This window comes from Electrophorus electricus, chromosome 1, assembly GCF_013358815.1.
Source record: "Electrophorus electricus isolate fEleEle1 chromosome 1, fEleEle1.pri, whole genome shotgun sequence".
Lineage (NCBI taxonomy): Eukaryota > Metazoa > Chordata > Actinopteri > Gymnotiformes > Gymnotidae > Electrophorus > Electrophorus electricus.
Window position 1 is genome coordinate 14,198,981 of NC_049535.1, and position 20,000 is coordinate 14,218,980.

At 46.1% G+C, this 20,000-nt stretch overlaps 1 protein-coding gene across 11 annotated transcripts in view; it reads right to left on the reverse strand.

Annotated features, from left to right (window-relative positions):
* Positions 1–20,000, reverse strand: part of rbfox2 (RNA binding fox-1 homolog 2) — a 37,059-nt gene that overhangs the window by 9,387 nt on the left and 7,672 nt on the right. For 8 of the 11 annotated variants that reach the window (XM_035522635.1, XM_035522531.1, XM_035522477.1 and 5 more), the window contains exons 2-6: positions 16,832–16,882; positions 6,927–7,133; positions 6,394–6,561; positions 5,978–6,031; positions 4,459–4,551 (exon numbers count right to left, since the gene is read on the reverse strand). In XM_035522635.1, coding sequence (XP_035378528.1) covers positions 4,459–4,551; positions 5,978–6,031; positions 6,394–6,561; positions 6,927–7,133; positions 16,832–16,864 — 555 coding nt within the window. In that variant the 5' untranslated portion in view covers positions 16,865–16,882. Of the gene's footprint in view, positions 1–4,458; positions 4,552–5,977; positions 6,032–6,393; positions 6,562–6,926; positions 7,134–13,934; positions 14,296–16,831; positions 16,883–20,000 lie in introns of those variants that run through there. The other 3 variants (XM_035522681.1, XM_035522454.1, XM_035522668.1) reach the window with 2 other exon arrangements.

Sequence of the window (20,000 nt, forward strand, 5' to 3'; positions counted from 1 at the left end):
ATAGTTCATTACACGACCAAGAATGAGCATACATTAGCCAATCAGCAAGCATCGGATGCAGCATATGGACCAATCAAAAACACTTTGCAGCCCAGATCTCACCCCTTCATAATGCTTCATACAGAGACGGGGGTAGAGGGGGGCAGAGGAGATGTTCAAAGAGAAAGGATGCAGAAAGAGAGAGCCAGTCAATTCCCAAACGAAAAGACATGACAAAGATGGAAGGGAGGAAAAACCAAGGACTGAAAGGGCAAAAAGTACAGAGAAAGCCACAGAGAGTTAGAGAAGGAGAAAGCAAGAAGGAAACACAGTGAGAGAGAGCACGAGAGTGTGTGTGAGTGAGAGAGAGAGAGAGAGAGAGCGCACAAGAGTAAATGATAACAGGGAAAGGAGAAAAGAAAGCAACCCACCCAGTAAGCAACACTGAACACAGAAGCGATCCAGGTTTTGTTGTCATTGACAAGAACGAACGCCAAAGTGCGTCAAATGAAAGGAAGCCTGTGATTGGTTGTTGATAGACTTGGAAAGTGACTGAGCGAGGAGATGGAAGAAGAAAAAAATAAAATGAGGAAAAAAGGGAGGGGGAAGAGAGAGAGAGAGAGAGAGAGAGAGAGAGAGAGAGAGAGAGAGAGAGAGAGAGAGAGAGAGAGAGAGAGAGAGAGAGAGAGAGAGAGAGAGAGAGAGAGAGAGAGAGAGAGAGAGAGAGAGAGAGAGAGAGAGATGCATACGCCACATGACATAAATCAAATCATGAAGGCCAAACACTGGCAGGCATCGACATTGATCCGTCACACACTAAAGACCAATATGCAAACACCATTAACACACACACACACACACACACACACACACACACACACACACACACACACACACACACACACACACACACACACATATATAGATATAGATATCAAAACACAAGCTCCAGGTTTAACCAAAAAGGAAAAAGGAAAAAAGGTTAAAAAAAGAGAAAGCAGTTAAAAAAAAGCCCCCCCACATGAATATAAGGGGAGCAATATCGCCTGAGAGACAATTTCAGTGCATGTGAGTGAATGTGTGTGTGTATTTATATGGGGGGGGGGGGGGGGGGTACATTAACTCACATCCTATGCAATAATCAACATCTACACAGGCTTCTCGATTGACGGAGGCAGGCATATGGATGGTGCAATAGCTAAAAATCACCTCAAATGGGTCTTTGCGGGGGAGAATTAGGCTCGATGGTGGGAAGAGCTCATTAGGATGGCAGGATGGACGGATGGACGGACAGATAGATGGATGGATGGATGGGTGAAAGGGTGGGTGGGGGACAGAGATTTAGTGGGAGAATCTCATCAGCCATGTCAATGCAGGGGAGAAGGGATTATGTGTTAATGGTGATGAGAAAGATGGGGCAGAGAGACAGAGAGAGATAGATAGAGAGAGAGAGCAAGCTTGAGATAAAGACAGCATTGCGGTAATGAGAGAGGGTGACAATCATTACTGTCAGTACTCTGTGGTCGTTGTTGGATGTTCTACACGAGACTCATGATTGTAATTTAATAATGAATCTTTCTTTCCTTGAGATCTTCCACTCTATTGAATATAATAATATGGTGAGTCTGCAGGAGATGGCCAGTGTGAGGCAGCGAACACGCGGCTAAGCGCTTAAGTGCAGATACGGGACACAACACTGCTGGAAGCCTGCTGAGCTTTCGAAAAAATAAACTTGTCTTCGAAACTCCATCAAAGATGCTAGCTGGGCTGGCAAAAAAAAAAAAAAACCCCAACAAAAATCAAACAAACAAAACAAAACAAAAAAACCCCAAACAAACCAACCCCCCTCCCCGCCAAATCGGCGCCTGAGAAGACTCAAGAAAAAGGCAAAAGACCACAGTGTTCAGCTGGGTGCAGCTGATTCAGAGGTAAAGCCGGGTGGGTTTGAGCGGGCGGCGAGGGTGTGAGTGGGTGGGGGTGGGAGGGGTGTCTGAGTTTGTGCGGGGGTGGGGTGGAGGGGTGGGGGAATTCAGGAATGAGGCCGTACATACACACACTTACCATGTGCCAGGAAACGGCATGACGACACGCGAGCGGTTACCGTGGAGACTGACAACAATAACAACAATAACAACAACACACAGAAGTTGTCAGGGAAACAGAAAGAAAAAAAATTTATAGGATAAAAATGAACAAAGTAGGCTAATGGCCAAAAAAAAGAAGTCCAATATAAATAATGAGAGAATAACCAGGCCCCAAAGGAAAAGAAGCATGGAAAAGCCTTTTTAGGTGGGAAAGAAAGTGCAGTAGAAAGGAATAGTGTGTCAGAGGGGGGAAACGCAAGCACAAACTCTAAAAAATGGAACTTCTTAACTTGAGCGTTAGCTCACTGATGGTGTGACTACTGTTGCTTTACAGCAAGGCTGCCAAACAAATGAAGCATTAGTCTCATTTACAGCAGGCCACAGACGAGGTCTTGGGATTTAAACGACGCTGATGCAGCGTTTCAAGACCTCTCCACTCTAGGAACAATTCAGTGCATCTAGAGGCGTATATACCTACTCAAAGAGGCTGAGATGAAATGACGCTATTCATGGGTCTATTGATGGACCCACTGGTGGTAAATCTGCAGAACACGCTAAACAAAAACAAAAAACAACAACAAAACAGGGAAGGAACGTAATGGGCATTTGTGAGCGGTAAGTCATCCTCACATGCCAACAGATGACATCATTTGAGGGAGGAGCATAGATGGTGATATCAGAGGGTAAAAAATAGATACAGAGCAGGAAGTGATGTAAGAGGCAGGAAAAGGGCTGGGACAGGGTTTGACAAAAAGGACTGACATGATAGAGAGAGAGAGAGAGCGAGAGAGAGAGGGAGAGAGAGAGAGGGAGGGAGAGAGAAAGAAAAAAAGAATAATGTAATCATCTCTCTGTTTCTCTCTAAACCTTTCCTCACATATTTACATATATAGTGTTAGTTAAAAAAAGTGATGATATTCAAATAAATGATCTATAGTAAATACTGGCCTTGGGCATGGAAACTAAATACAAAAAAAAAGGACGTTGGGCTTCAATGAGAGAACCTGTACTCTAAAACAAAGTTTATCTATTACTATTGCTATGTAAGGAAAGGATGGTTTGGGATCATGAATATATTAAGAGGAAATTAAAAATCGAATGGATTCTGTTGGAGCAATCAGAAAGAAGATAAGAAGTCATGCTGAAAGAAACAACCAAACAATATCAGCTCAACATGAGCCTTTCCTCTTCCCATGATCTGCTACTGTAGGAGGAGGATGGGCAGGGGAGAGTCTGAATCCCATGCCAGCTACAGCCAACACGAGCAGCCACAAACAGTAGGGGGAGCTAGAGAGATCTCTCCAGGCGACATGCACGTGTGCCACATCATCTTCACTGTTTCTAGAGGACAAACGTCAAAACTCAGCCACCAACTGACAACTATGCTCCTCGCCCTCTCCCAGAGCAGCGACCCCCCCCACACACACACACACAACTACACACAGCCTTAGAAGACACCATGCAGAACATTTGGAAAGAACAGTATCCGGTGACGTTGAAAGAGAAGGCGGTATGCTCCTAAGTGCTAGCGTCTCTCAAGTGAGCAACCCAAATTCTGTGAGTCTAAGGAGAGGGTAGAATTCATTTTCACACGCATACACACACACACATACACAAACACACACACACACACACACACACCATGCGATAACAGGTCACTAAGATGGAGGGAGAATCAAACACACACACACACACACAGATCAAGTAAAAGGCAACCCTGTGAAAACCCCCTCCGCCCAATAAAAAGAAGTCAAACAAGCAAAATGAACAACCGACCATGATCATGGCCAGCAAGAATAAACAGTTTTCTGAGGCAAATTAATGCCTCAGAAAGGCGTAATTTCCACTAATTTAAAACAAACCAAAAGAAAAATCATAGAACAGACAGATAAACTGGCTACACCTTATGTAACTTGCTAACAAACAGACAAACAAACAACAAAACACTACCGGTAGACAAAGGCTAAGGAAGCAACACCGTGCTATAAGCACAGAACGGGGACCGAGTCAAACCCAAAACCGTGACTGACTAAGGCCTCGCCGGCATGCCAACGTGCTGAGAAGAGGACGGAACAGCGGGATGCAGAAAGCACACATGCTTTACATCTTTCCAGTGTCAACGGAAATCCAGTCCCAGGAGCCAAGATAAAGACACCATTTTCCACACATGTGCAGGAACAAAAATATAACTACATTATGCCATGCATTTGACAGAAGACAACATGCTAAACACACTCCAACATGCTTCACGCGTATACACACACATACACACACTCACATGCACACAGTTTGCCTAGAGAAGCGGAGGAAAAAAGAAGCCACATTCTCATAGCGGTAGTCAGTCATGAATGCGGAAGGTGTGAGGAGGAGAGAAGATGAGACAGCGAGAACTCACCTCTATCTTCCTGCCCTCCACTATCGTGCCGTGCAGCCTCTCCCGGGCCTTCTCCGCATCAGCGCTGCTCTCGAACGTCACAAAGCCGAAGCCCTGGGGAACGACAGCGACAGCGATCAGAGTTGAGCGCCGTCCCTTGGAGCAGTGTGCCCAAAGCCAAAACACCACCTCCCACATCGCCACCTCCGAAACATCTCACAGAACAGCAGCTCCCTAACAGAGCCCAGGGAACATGAGAGCTCTGGCACCCATGGTAGAATACGCAAAAACACAAACTCTTACTGCTATTATCGTAATTATTAGAATTCAAAGAATTGTGTGTTTAATTTTGTGTATTGAATTGTACTGTATTTACTTCACATATTTCCATGACAACAAGAATCTCATTTTGTGAAGGTTGGTCTTTCAAAACACAAAGGGCCAACCAATCACGAGCATTAACTGCCAGTAGGCGCTCGGGGCAGGTAGGCGCAGGTGCAGAGGTCAGGCCTCCCCACAGGCCGGTCTCCCAGCTCACCCCTCCGAGTTAAAAGTCAGACAGCCTGGGCTTTTGAAAATGCTTAAGCATTGCTTTTGAAGTGGGCATGTCCAACTAGAAAAAGAGGAGTGTCCTAGGAGAGGAGGTGTGGCCCAGACAACCTGTGCGTTGATTGACAGTGCAGGGTGCTTTAGCAGTAATTAGCCCGAGCGGATCGTTAAAAACATCCCAGCGCTTTGCGCTCTGTCTATCAGTGGGATGCGTCCTACACGCTGGCACATAGGTGTGTGCGCACACACTCCTCGCGTTTAAGCCTCTGGATTACGCAGAATCGCTTACCCTCACACAAACACGAGCATGCACACAGGCACTTAGACAGGCATGTACTCTCACTCGTACTGCAGTGATTTGGCTCCGTCTGCCAGACAGCAGCTGTTTCTTACAGGAGGCGCAGGCTACAGCCAACCGCTGCAGTCTGCAGCTCCATTTAGCTAAAGGAATTCTTCCATACAACCACACCGTCACTCCATTTCAGCACAGCTGAATTACAGAAGCAGTTCGGCCCATGACGCCAACAAGATACGAGGGCTGATAGTTGCCAATTAGCATAATGCAAATGACATAATTTGCTAATTGCTGACCGTGAGCTTCCATTTATCGTAATAGTCGTGCATTTTGGCCAAGCTGTTCCTATAATCTGATCTGCTTCTTCTTTCAGGAAGACAGTGGTGAGACTGCAGGGCCAAGTTTAGCTGAAGGAGCGGAAGTCACCAGAACGTTTAGTCATTTTTATTACGAAACCAATATCGGGGGTACTGAGCCTAAAGATACTGTACAGAAAGAAAAACATACGTTTTGCTGCGATACATTTCTAGTACATGTGTGTGTGTGTGTGTGTGTGTGTGAGAGAGAGAGAGAGAGAGTGGGAGGTCGGTTTCAGATGTAGCAGTACGTTATGTGCACATAACCCAAGAGCTGGATTTGTGGATTTTTAAGTATCAGGCTCAGGCTGTGTCAGAGAGCGCCGTATGGACCTCGTACCTTGGAGCCTCTCTCATTGAAAATGATCTCCACATCCAGGATCTTTCCAAATTGCTGCAGGAAATAAAGAATTGCAAATTAACCAGAAAGGTTAAGCAAAAACAAAAAACAAAACCCATGCATATTGCATAATTAATGTTCACAGAAGGACGGAAAAGGCTCTGATGTCGAAAGTCAATTAAGAGTGTGCAAAATACTTTTGTGCATAACTATGTGACATGTACTGAGTACAACAGCAGCATCCTCTCCATGCTGCAGTGCTAATTCAAAAACAAAACTACTCACCACCAGGGGGCGGTATTGTTCAGTGCTCGCCCCATTAACCCTGTTTTGATGTTTCTTTGTCTTTTGGATATCAGCTTACTGGGTCTTAAAATGCCCCAAGACCAAATTTCAGGTTGGAGAGAGGCTCATACCCCAAACATCTGCCGCAGGTCGGGGTCCCTGAAGCGGAAGGGGATATTGGAGACGTGGAGGCGTTTCGGGGTGACTTTGCTGTCTGAAGAGTCTTCAGTCCCAGTTGCTCCTGATCCTCCACCAGACACACACTGGCCCTCTGCCTGGGGGGAGCCATCCGACAACTGCTGGGGGGAGGGGCGGTGGCAGGGGGGCCAGAATCATTAGGGCTTTTGTTCACACTCGTGACATGTTATTTAGTCATGGGTAAATGAGAGTAACCGCTAAAAATGCCTTTTAAATAAAAGCCCCCTTTTGTAATTTTGCTTTAAAAAATAGCAGAGGTCTTGGATATGGAAATAAGAAAATTTACTAGGCTGCGTCCTCGGACTTGCGAAAAAAGGGATCGCTCTCCAGTGCAGTCCGTGTGGCCTGACACGCGGTCAGGTGAAAAGAGGCCACTGAGTTCCCAAATGGCCTGAGAGTGAAAGGCCAGCTATCCAAACAGCCCTCCACTCCACCATATGCCCCAAGTGTGCGTGATGACACTTACTTGTGTGCTAAGAGTGGCGGGGGCCGAGGGGGGGTTGGCGATCCCTGCAGCGGGCTCCACTTGCCCCTGCCCCCCTGCGGGGTAGATGCTGCTGCCCCCAAAGTCCAGCGGCAGGCCGTTCTGGGGGGGTGGAGGGGGAGGGGGAGGGAAGGCAGAGAATGGAGGGGGGACAAGACCCTCCTGAGTCCCCATCGTGTCCTGAGAACCCTGCAAGAGAGGGGGGGGGGTTAATTGACTGGCTGGCTAGACTCCACAGAGCACTGAGGGGGGGAAAAAGAAAAGAGGCGTAAGACAGAGGGAGGGGGGAGCAGAGAAGAGGGACAACAGAGCTTTACTTAAACCCGACAACTGCTAAAGGAGTGGGGGGGGGGGGGGCACATCAAAAGCATGGAAACTGACACAGAAAGAGAGAGAGAGAGAGAGAGAGAGAGAGAGAGAGAGAGAGAGAGAGAGAGAGAGAGTGTGTGCGTGCATGAGAGAGAAAGAGAGAGAGAGAGAAAGCACACTCAACTAATCTCTAATGAGGGAATGTATAAATGCATCTGAGAGAGGAAGTCACTAAAAGCCAAAGATATTGCATTTCTCTTCCCTCTCTTCATTCCATCTCCCATCTCTCGCTCTCTCCCTCCCCCCATCTCACTCTCTATCCCTCTCACCATAAGTCTGTAGTGACAAGAGGATTTCAGGCACGCTTTAAATATTTATGAGTACCTTATGAATAATTAAGAGCATGGGGCTTCAACACACTGTGCCACACAATGCTGAAGGAAAAACTAGCAGTATAACAAACACGCACGCACGCACGCACGCACACCTGGCTCCTTCCTCTTACATACACAAAAGCCGACATAGAACACCTGTATCCAGGTGAGTGCATAACAGGGAACAGGACACCATTATCCCTGGTACACATACAAACAAACGCTGTGGATCACACAGCACAGAAAATCAAACAGCAAGACGACAGGATCATGGAAATGTAAAATCTTTCGAATAAATGCTTAAGCAGCACCCTAATAATCTAATTAAATGCCAAATTGATACAATATTAGAGGCAGCAATCTATGGTTCAATTTCTATAAGAGAGATACCTTAAATCCTGTGAGGGTTTTGGATGGAAAAGATTCAACCACATATTTGCTCCATAAATTTTAAGAGCTGAATGTTTGACAGAAGACAAATACTCAGTGGGCTGTACTGCTCAGACCGTACAGGCATTCCAGGTACAAAAATGATGTCAAACACAACCTGCTACTTTCAACACATTACCTGCTTTAACCTCAACATCAAACCCCGGTTTGATTAACAGAAGTGTGGTGGTCTTTACACCACTAGGCAGTTTAATGATTCATTCCACACCTCAGTCTAATCATTAGAAATGACACTGCATATTTGCTGAATATCCACCTCAACCTGTCAGGGTCACAGATACCTGCGCATCTAACTAAAGATTTTCTCTTTCGTGAATGCTAAGCAGTTGGAGGTGTATTTTCACAGGACCCAAAGTCATACAGAGGTGTAAACAACTCAGCACCACTCTCTCTGAAGAACAACACAGCTGCATTGTACCTGAAAGGGCCTCATTTATATACCTCTCTATTCCACTATTCACACAGAAATGAACCAGTGGATTTTTTTCCCAGCTGTCTAAGTGGGCATCTGTGAGAGAGATAGAGAAAGAGGAGGAAATGATTAAGTGAGATATGTATTGTGTATGAACATTTTCAGCATCCCCTCTGGGTTTCAGGAGCACGCTGAGAAGCGTAAAATGGCGTACACACTCGGGCACAGGAACCAAATCTGAGACACCCTGTCATGCCTGGTCATACCCCGAGTCACTGTCAGACAAGGCATCAAAGCCAGACAAATAGTTTCTTGTCACTCTGATCATGTTTAATAACGTTAAATATATAACAACACAAATAACATTAATAACCTTGTTTCATTTACTTGCTTTGTCATTGTCGTCATCTAGAACATTTTGGAATGAACCGAAATCCACAGAAAGACATGCCACGAGACAGTTTGAGATAGGGTAGAGAAGAGAGAGAGAGGAAGGTAGACAAAGAGAAGCAACACTGCAGGAACTCGCCGCTCTGTCAAGTATACATTCCTTCTGGATGGGGCACCACTTCCTTACATGGCGGTTCTGTGTGGCGGTGGGGGGTGGGGTGGTAGAAAGAGGGAGGGAGAGGGAGAGAGAGAGAGAGAGAGAGAGAGAGAGAGAGAGAGAGGGAGAGAGCGAGGAAAGAGAAAAGACAGACCCTGGTAATAATAGCTCCGCTATCTGGTCTGCTTGCGCCGGTATGAACAGTCGATTCATCACCTGGTGTCACGCTGCAGCCAGCAAGCACAACTCAGCACTACGCCAGGAACCAGTCGCGCAGAGCTCACCTCGTTACGTCCACATCTCCGGGCTTTCAGAACGGGGCTATCTTTAGTGCGGCACATGCAGTCACGTGTGACTGCATGCAAACATACGCGCGCGCACGCACACCTACACACGTACGCGCGCACGCACACCTACACACGCACGCGCGCACATGCACTTTAGCCATTCGATTCAGGTTTCTGAAGACGTAACATCTTAATTCGAGGCTTAATTTCCCTCAGACATAAGGGAAGCCTCCTGGCTGACTCTGGGCGCCGTGCGAGAGATGTGTGAATAATGATCGCGAATGCGCCAGCGAGTATTCCGATTGTGTAACGCAATCACGCCGATGCTCGAGGATATAGCAGCACTCCGGCAGGCTGGAAAATGAACTGTGCAAATGTGATGGGAGGGGGGGGGGGGGCGACTCGATTTTCGCTTACTGTGCGCTGCTCTGGTGAAAACCCGGCAGAGCAGAACGCGGCGGGCGGGCGAGATCCCCCAGCCGCACAGCCCTGGAGGGTCACCGAGGCTCACACCAGACGGTCCGTGCACGCGTGTGTGCGTGGCCGCACGTGTGAGTGCACTGCCCTCCCCGGTTGTGTAAGCGAGTGTGTGCAGTGGGAGAAGAAACAGCACTGGCCGGCTTAGTTACAGGTCAGTTAGCGTGTAGCTATCGCTGCGGAAACATAAAAAAAAGGGGGGAGAGCACTGCATCATGGGACACTTTGTCTGTAGTGACTGATCTCATGTTTTTGCCAACATGACAGCTGCATCAATTGCCCTCTCCCGTCTTACATGCTAACCTCTCTCCACAGGCCCAATTACCAACCAAAAACATCATAACACGATATAAATACACTGGAATTCAGGCGACGACGATGCTCCGTTTCAAGTAATGAGAGAGCAGTGTCTCTTGACAATAAACGCTGAAATAGAAACTATAGGAAACAAGAATAGGATCAGTGTTATGGTCCTCACGTGGACACCAGGATGGCTGCACTGAAAACAGCCTGCCAGACCAGGGTGTGAAGATAAAGTCATTTTTACAAGCCTGAGGTGCAGAAACATCTCCATGTGTCCAGTGTTAATGTTAATCGTGAGGCAAAGTTTCATCCTGCGCTCCTCTCCTGTCTTCTGTCCCCTCCTTTCTGTCTTCTCGAGCTTTTTCATGCCCTGTAAAACCCAGATGGGCCTTCTGGCATCCAGCCTGCCCTCCTGACTGTCCATTGAAACCGCATGCAGCAATCTAACTGCCCAGCCATTACTCACTGCTCTCCTTATAGGGCATTACAGCCGTTCCCTGGTTCCTGACCAATCTCCTCGCTGTAAGATCCGAGGCACGACCTAAAGACACTCCACAAATCACTGCTAAGGAAAGATTCAGTGGCATTCTGCCAGTGGGCACTTCAAAGGCACACGCCAATGCGTCGTGCATGTGCCCATTCAAATGGGCATGCGCGTGTGTGTCTTCTTGCGCTCACTCGTGCACAACCTCAAGGCAAGCATACACGAACACGGGCCTGCCGCCACACTGTTGGAAGTAGGCTTATGCTGTGTGTTTACTTAAATTCGACATACACTCCACCTTTCGCACACTGGCACAGAATGAGAAACTAGTCGATCTAGTTCAGACGGCTTCGAATGCAGCTGTCGTCACTGCAGAGCTAGAACAAGCACTAATGGCTTTAACAGAAAGACTTTAACAGCTGTGCTGCTTCGGTGAAGGTTAGCCACAAAAAAATTGACTGTAATGACAGGACAAAAAAACAAACAAACCGACCAACCAATCAAAACAAGTTCTCAGACCTATGAACCAAAACATCCAGAATCACATACAGGTGAGAAGCCTTAAAGCAGTAGTTAAATATGTCCAACAACAAATGTCAGCTAGCTTTAGCAGTTCACTGGTAGTGAAGTCAGTGACATTTGGTCAAATTGCAAATAAACAATTTAAAGCCCTGGTGTAATATACCTTTAATGCTACTGTCAGACCACTAATATGCTAGCCACAGCTAATATTAGTAAAATCTAACAGACTGAGGCTAGTTTCATAAAAGTAAGCAGTAAACTCACACTAAACTCACGCTTACACAAGCACATGGGGGGGGGAAAAAAATGAAGAAAAACAGTCATATTCAAAAAAATACCTTCAAACATTTGAAGTAAAGGAAAATCTAATAAGATTACTTGAAATGTGAAAAACATCAATGAACAGCATGAACAATAAACAGCCAAGCAGGGCGATGAATCAAAAATAGTCATTGCCTGAAATTCAATCTTCCCTTGCCAAAGTATTTTTACATGTAAAATATTTTGCTGTTCTGGGTAAAAACATTTTGAAAACTCTCAGATCTGCCAATTATCTCTGCAAAACCTCAGGACAACGTTTCAAAAGCATTACCATCATCTGCGCTTTCGAAGACTCAGGCCCTAGCGGAAGGCACGACCTGCTGGCCTGAATCACGGCCCAAAGTGACCCGATCATCTACTGCAGAGTCATCTCGCATTACGACTGCGTAGCGGCGGCCCATCCGAGACGAGTCAGGATCATCGCCACACACTCAGGTGTGTCAGCGAACAGAGCCCAGCGAGGACGACAACCATGAACTGACGAATGGTGTATGCATCGCATATGTGTAACAGTGAGCGAGCGAGCGAGCACGAGAGACACAGTGGTAGAGAGAGAGAGCGAGGGATAGAGAGAAAAGAGGCTGAGATCCATGAGATCATCACGGAGGTGTATATTATTTATGTAACAGAGGAGACATGCCTACTTATCTTGAGATTAATCAAATAAATTGCAATAAAGTATGTTTCTGCAAAAAAAAAGTTAAATAAAATAAAAACGAAATTTAAATTGTGCATTTGCATACATTGCTTGCATTAAGAGTGCGGTCACCTAAGCTGCAACAATCACAACATGGGCCAAGTGTGTATGAGAAGCGTCCTGCCTGGGCGATCGTGTACACACTGGGACGACGGTGCTGGGCAACGAGTGAGCTAGCTGGGTGTTTGAGCTGAGCCACATGTGACTTGCGGGTGAAATATGACTGTGCTGTTGAGATGTTTTGGACAAATTTAAGGTGTGGATACTTTTCGCTCTTTGGAGGTTTGGGTAATACTTGCGCCTGTAAGCCTCACGTCCCAGCTTTCTAAGGGGTGCATGCGTGTGTGTGTTTGAAAGCATATGTATGCTTGTGTGTGTGCGCGCACACGCGCATGTATATGAGAGAGAGAGAGCGAGCGAGAGAGAGAGAAAACGAAGCCATAAATGGCAGGTAGCCGTCTCTCCCTTCCCTAAGGGCACATGCTTGGGTGGGGCTCCGCAAATATTTCAACAGCCCTCCGTTTCTCTCTCGCTCTCTCGCGCTCTCTCTCCACTGACACATAAATATAAGTATAATCTTTCATTTGTGACGTTCAAACACCAAAATTCCCTTCCCGTATGCAGTACTAGACCTCTCCACCAGACTCTTTGCTGGAAAGTCTGTGATCAAATGCAACACTCTCGGTTCTCTACGGGAAAGCCTCATCCCGCAGACCGAGTGATGCCCGCTCGGACAGCAAGGCTCTTACCACCTATGTTGCTAGTTTAAATATAGACTGCTAGCGCTCTATACTCTGTTATTCCTGCTGCGTTGCCTGTGATGAGGGCTTGGCAGTCACCTTTAAAATCAGTTTCCATTCCCTCTTTATCTCCGTTCATTCTATCCATACCCTCCCCCATCCTCTTCTTTTAAAGGAAAACAGAGGGATAACAGCTGCTTGAGCCCGAGGGGGAGAGAGAGCGAGAGAGAGAGAGAGAGAGAGAGAGAGAGAGAGAGAGAGAGAGAAAGAGACAGACAGAGGGAAAAGAGGTCAAAATAGTAAAGGTAGCAGGATTCCAAGGTACAAGAGACAGAAAGTCAGAGAGAGAGACACACAGTACTGCCACAATGTCGTGGCTATAAACAGTATAAAGAAAATGCAACACAGGAGATTAAAACTTTCCGCCAGCACACGCCCGTGTCCACACACATGGTGCGTGTCTGTCACAGTCGTGTTTCTGTCTGTGTGGCAATTGTGTGCATGTGAGAGACAGAGAGAGAGAGATGAACAGAAGGAGGTAAAGAGAGTTGGTGAAACAACTGTTTGTCGGAACCTGTCAGCTTTGCTCAAGAACGAGAGGAGAGTTATGGGAACAGCTGGGGGGCGGGGGCGGGGGCAACAAAGCACTTTCGTCCCCCCTTGCCCCCTTCCCCCTGGGCCATTTGGAGGGGCTAAGAGAAGCCTAAGCCTTCCTATCAACGTGGCCCTACTCACACAACCCCAAGCACTCGCGCACAACCCCAAGCACTCGCGCACAACCTCAAGCTCTGGCTCCAGGCCGGCCCGGCTGCGCTCCCTTCCTCTTGTGACGCGGAGCGCCAAAACAGCCGCCCGCCGCTCCGACTGGCTCTCCGTCGGCACCGCGCGACCGGAAAACGAGCGCGCTCGGGGCCAAAGCCATTAGTGCGACGGGTTCAGCGCGCATGCTGTCACTGCATTAATAGCTGCCCTCGTACTCAGAAAGCAAAGCGTGCGTGCAGCGGCGGCCTGCCAGCACCTGCACAAGGTCGGAGAGCGCGCAGACACACAGCAGACGAGGCACTTACCGACAGCACAGACGGGTAATACAATCCCATCATCGTATTTGGGCCAGGGCGCGCTTGCTGCCTTTTCACCCCTTCTTTCTTCCCTTTCTTCTCCGCACTCCTCCGCTCTCCTGGTCGGCGTCACCTCTCCCTATCCCTCGCTGCCTGCGCCCGTGCGTCGCGCACATTCAAAATCTCCCTCTCTCGTTCTCCCCCTCTCGCTTTCTCTTGCTCTCTCGCTCCCTCTCTCTCTCACGCGCGTGTGCGCGCACGCGTGCACACACCCACGCTCTAACTCTTCCTCTCTCACATGCTCTATTTCCGTTTACCGCCCCCTGCCCACCTCTGGAACGCGAGCTCCGTCTCCGTCACTCTCCTGTACTCGCGCGCTCTCTCTCCCCACCCCCAGCCCTCGTTTGTGGCACCCTGTCCTTGCGTGTTCATCCCTCCCTCGTATCGTCCCTCTCTCCGCCCCTCACCCAGATAGCGCTCCCCTCGCTCCCTCCCTCTCTCCCTCCCTCCTCCCATTCGCCCCTGCCCTCCGTCACACCTGCAAACCTTTCCCTCCCTCACCGGTTCTCTCTCGCGCGCTGGTGTGCTGTCAGAGTCCACACTTCTCCCTCCTTCCTTTCTTCATCTAGGTGAGTAAATTGGGGCTGTTTGCACCACTGGGAGGCGGAGAGAGAGAGAGAGAGAGAGAGAGAGAGAGAGAGAGAGAGAGAGAGAGAGAGAGAGAGAGAGAGAGAGAGAGAGTGCTAGATAGAGAAAGATAGCTCCTGAGATGTTCTTTATCATCAGCATCCTCCCAAACTGACCGTGGACTCTGCCTGGAGCCAGCCGGCCTGCGGTGGTAACGACAGAGCCGCGGGGCCTGTCTGCTGACCACAGCTGCTCTTCTGTTCCTCTTCCTCCACTGGCTGCTGCGCAGTGGAGCTTCACACAGACACTAATTCAAGCACAATGGGCAAGAGCGCATGTTTCAGCCCTAATGGCGCAACGCAGACTGCTTTTAAAGCTACGGCACAAAATCACAACACACCGAGAGCCCAGGATGATGAATTTCATATCATCTGATAAAATGCCACCCGACCCTAGTAATTACTACTGTGGTGCCACTTAATCTGTTTCCTGAAGGTCTAACTACAGACTTATTGCAACATTACTGGTGTGGGTCTAAATGTGAGCACAGGTCCATATTGGATATTACTGGAAGCCAGATGAGGAAAATGAAGGGATTGGGGGGGGGGGTGCGACTCCGGGCCATGGAGTTAAAGGGATAGTGATAAACGGATAGAGAGAGGGATGAAGGGATAAGATGGGGAGAGACAGGAGGATAAACTGGGGATGATATAAGGATTAACTACAGCAAGTGAACAATCTGATTACGTATCCAAACACTAAAGCACACTCAAGTAAACAAATGATTCAAACATATGCCATCAAGAGATTCAGGACAGGGTCAAACACACACACACACAGACGCGCGCCCGCACGCATGCGTCAACAGTGGCTGCTCAAAGCACTCGTTTAATAAATGTCGCATGTTATGGCAAGTTAGAACAAGCCATTGGGAGGGCAAAACGTCGCCTTAAAAACCACTGTTGCCACAGGCCAGTCAGCACTCAACTGCAGCCTGAGGAACAGCTTCTACCAATATGTCCTCTACAAGCACTTAAAACTCTGGAGCGTTTCAGCCTCTAGGGGTGCTGCTCTACTTCCCGAAATTTGTCACCGATTTATTCCATTCGCAATATGATATCAAAACAGCAGATTTCAGCAGATTAACCAGTCAAAGCGCTGCAGTTGGACCTATGGGTTTCCAGTAATTTTAAGACAATCTTTTCAAAGTAGCCCTTGACTGTTGTAGTCCTACTGTTGTAGCCCTATTGGTCACCTGATTGGTCTTATAAATAACAGCTGGAGTTTGGTCATCGTTGCTTATAAAACATTTAAAAGCACAGCTTGAACTTACCAACTATGGGTGTGGCTGCAACCAGCTGCAACCTTGTAACTGATCTTTATACACATACACTGCTTGTTGCTCTTAGGAAGAATGCAAATTTTGGCAGCCTTCAGCCAATGAGTGGTGCAATTATATAGAAATAGGAAGAGTTGAGTAACTAGTTTGTCCAATTAGTTTGAAATTTTGTAATTCTGCTTCTGGCCCTTGTGGGTCTCTCTCTGGGGGCTCAAATAGGCTTTGCAGGAAATGAGAAATTTCTGCAACCAAAGTGCTATGACTGCACTATATAGATAAAAATATAATTACAGTAATATATCATATCAGAATCGTACCATATAGCAAAGAGACACACTGCTACACCCTTGATGTGATATGGTTAAGGACTGGCCATAAATCTCGGAATAACCAAAACAATTAACTTTGCTTGATCGTGTGAATGCCCCGATTCAACAAGACACCCACAGAACACAGACTGAAATATCTGTGATTAGTCACTGCATACCACTGAAAAAGGTTTTTTAAAAAAAAGGGATTTCTTAAAGGTCTCATTGGTAAACTGCATTCTTCGGTGATATCAGTATCTCAAATGGTAATACTGTGATAATGATTAAGAAACAATATATTGTGCAGACCTTACAAGCTTAGTGATGAACATCCACCATGAAATGTAGACCACCCCCCGCATTCCACTACTATGTAATAACACACTGTACTATCCCAATTTTAATTGTTTATGTATTTCTGTAAAAAGCACAATAATGTGAAAAAATGAGTGTTGACTGTACCTGCCTGTTTTTCTTCTGCTTAGCATGTTTATCTCTACGGCTTGACTAACTGTTCTCTTGAAAATGACAGAGTATTAATCTGTATCTTGCAAATAAATCATTATTTTTGGTGGACTATTCCTACAACCCAAGGTCAGCTATTGACGTAAGGATGTTTCAGTGTCTCTTACCTGACTCGCTGAGGGGTATCCATGGAAACCCATGTTCAAGGGATCGTTGTTCTAGAAGGAAACATAAAGAAAACAATTTTAGGAGATATGACAAGCTGATTAGAAAACATTTGTCTGCCGCCAATCAACCATTGAGCCTCAGCCCCAACCCCCTCTCACTGCTGACCCTTGATTCTGGACTATAATTAATGGGCACTTTAAGAAATTCTAAATTTGTCTCTTGGTTACTTCGGTGTGGTGAGTTACAGGAACTGCACCTTTAATATATACTGAACATTGCATATTTAACAGTACACAGCAAATAAAGCACAGCATGCCAAAAGTGATCTCTTTGGATTAGTCGCGCACCTATACCTCCTCAATCCAACGCCCCTGAAAATTAGGATCACCTGTCCCATCGTTTTTCTGCTAAATACTGCAGACTATGAATAGGCTGGAATATTCAGTCCCCCCATAATACTGAGCCTTTCATGACACTTGGCACTGCTCCATGTTCATGATGCTTTCTTAGCCTAGATAGTGGGGTATTTGTTTGGTAGTTAGTGGAGTGTTCTTTCTTACTTTTTCTTGTTCAAATGCTTTTGGGGTTTTTTTTCATGTCAGATGTAAACTTGTGCACCTGCTCTCCCACTTAGTGTGTTGTTCTGAATCCTTATTTGTGCAAGATCCAAAAACCACTGCAAACATTTTAAATCATTATTAAAATCTCTTTAGCACTTTGGGTATATTTGTCAGTTTCATTCTTATTTTTTATGCACTTTATGCGAAATAACTGGAATTAGAGGGCGCTGACTCCTTTCAGTTCAATCACTCAAAAACCACTAAATTTTAACATTTGCTCTGATCCATTATCAAGTGCACAGAGTGCAAGCAAGTCATCATTTATTCCAGAATGAGACAGGTCAACTTAGGAAACGTGTGTCATCTTGCATATGGAATTGCACTCACACGTGCACAGGCAGGCGTACGTGCGTGCATATTCTCTCCCTGCATACTTAGAAACCATTCCTCATACCGGCCTCTGGGTTATCACTGGTGGGAGATGTAATGCAAGATTCCCCCTCAATGCTGAGCAAAGCATCAAGACACTTTAAGGCATTCAGGGTCAAACCCCACAACTAGAAATCACTTACAGGACATAACGCAGACGGTCTGCTTTTCATTGATCAAAACCGCCCCAAACACAGAGCTGTTAAACAACAGAAATAATACTGGTCATCTTTATATTTTACAACATATTAAAAAATAGTGTTTGTATTTCATATGACATATATGCGTACAAACACACACACACACAAATGTGTGTGTACAAACAAATTTGAATTTTCAGTCTCTTACTGCAATTGCAGATTCCACTTACCTGGAATCTTTTCAGATTTATTTGTGTGTGTGTGTGTGTGTGTATCTATAGATAGACAGACCGATAGATAGATAGATAGATAGATATCTATCGATATATCTATATCTATCTATCTATCTATCTATCTATCTATCTATCTATCTATATATAATTACACACACACACACAAATATATAGACTGACCAATTAATGGTTAACAGAACAGAATTACTGTTACAATATATAGAATATATGCAACCCATTTATAAGGGAAACCTGATCCTGGATCAGTGCTAATGATCTGAATGCGACACCCACTGCCATCAGCCCACGTGACCAGCCGTCTCACCACAAGCATGCTGGGTTGCACAGGGGCAGGACCAGCCTGATTACACCGCACAGCCACTATCACTTTAAACGCTCTTGCCAGCAGTCAGGATGACCTTACTGACACGACGTTTTCAGGAAACAGGACCCTCCAGGATCGAGTGGCCCCGTGGCTAATGAAAGGCAGCAGGTGATCCGTCGGTGTCGTGTCTGCGCAGAACAGCACTGACCTCAGACCAGCTCTCTGAGCGCAGGGCTCCACACGGAGCGGTGGCACGGCACACCCGTGCGGCACAGCACTGACCTCAGACCAGCTCTCTGAGAGTGGGGCTCCATACGCCTGTGTGGTTAATTATGACATAATGTGCTCTAATCATGTTACTGCTGCCCCATACACTGAGGTGGCCATGCCGTCGTCCCACAATCCCCTCGCTCCAGCAGAGCTATTGTTTATGCATTAAAGCAAGAGGACATCATGATTCAGGACAGGCTGTGAGACTGGGCGAAGGGGGGTAGAAAGATAGAATGGAGGAGGGGATGAGAGGGAGACAGAAGGGGGGGGGAGAGAGAGATTGACACAAGGGAGGAGAGAGATAAAAGGGTGACAACCAAAGCCAAACTGAATGCAGAAGTTCAAACAAATCTCTACACAATTACAGTGGGCACTACAGACAGAAGCAGTAATTTATTTTTCTTATATGAAAAATGGGATTCTATTTATATACATATAAAAAATGGCAATAACCAAAAAAGATCTTTAATTTTGAGTATTTTTAAATCATATGAAAAGTAGGACTGTAAATTTTAGAATATTCTATTATTGCAAAATATTGTAATATTTGCAATATTGTAAATAATGAAAAAAAGATCATTAAAAGCTTATCTGAATAAGAAGTCAATGAATGCGTAAAAAAGAATTTAAAATTCATATTTCAAGTAATTATTGTCTAATTTGGTTCTGCTGTCACCAAGCATCCATGGAATGAATGATTTGATTAAAATCTGCATTTACATATTTTCTTTATAAATCGACACTGAAGTGACCCTTTACTGTCCAAGAAAACAAGGAAACGTTTAAACGGGGGGACAGCTTTTGATGAAGAGTCCAGCGAGAAGACGACAAACATGGAGGCTCATGGAAAAAGTGGCCAAGCAGCGAAAATAATGCCCAGGGTCACAGATCAAAAGTCTTCAAAATATCGTTTTTTTTGGCCCACAACTATGGCCAACTATTACTGAATTTTGTAAGAACATTTTCAACAACTGTTTTGCTGAGATGCAAACATTACATACAGGTTGCAACATATGTGACCGGGTGGGCACAATATCCAAAACCTTCTTGCGCTTGCTCTTTCTGCTGGCCAAACAATAGGCAATAGTGTGTTTAACAGTTACCTATTAGAGGCCAAAAGCTCAGGTTAATGTTTGCTGTAGATAATCACACATACCACATACTTCAGACTACAAAAAAAAAAAACAACAACCCCACCCTGGAGTTAAAAT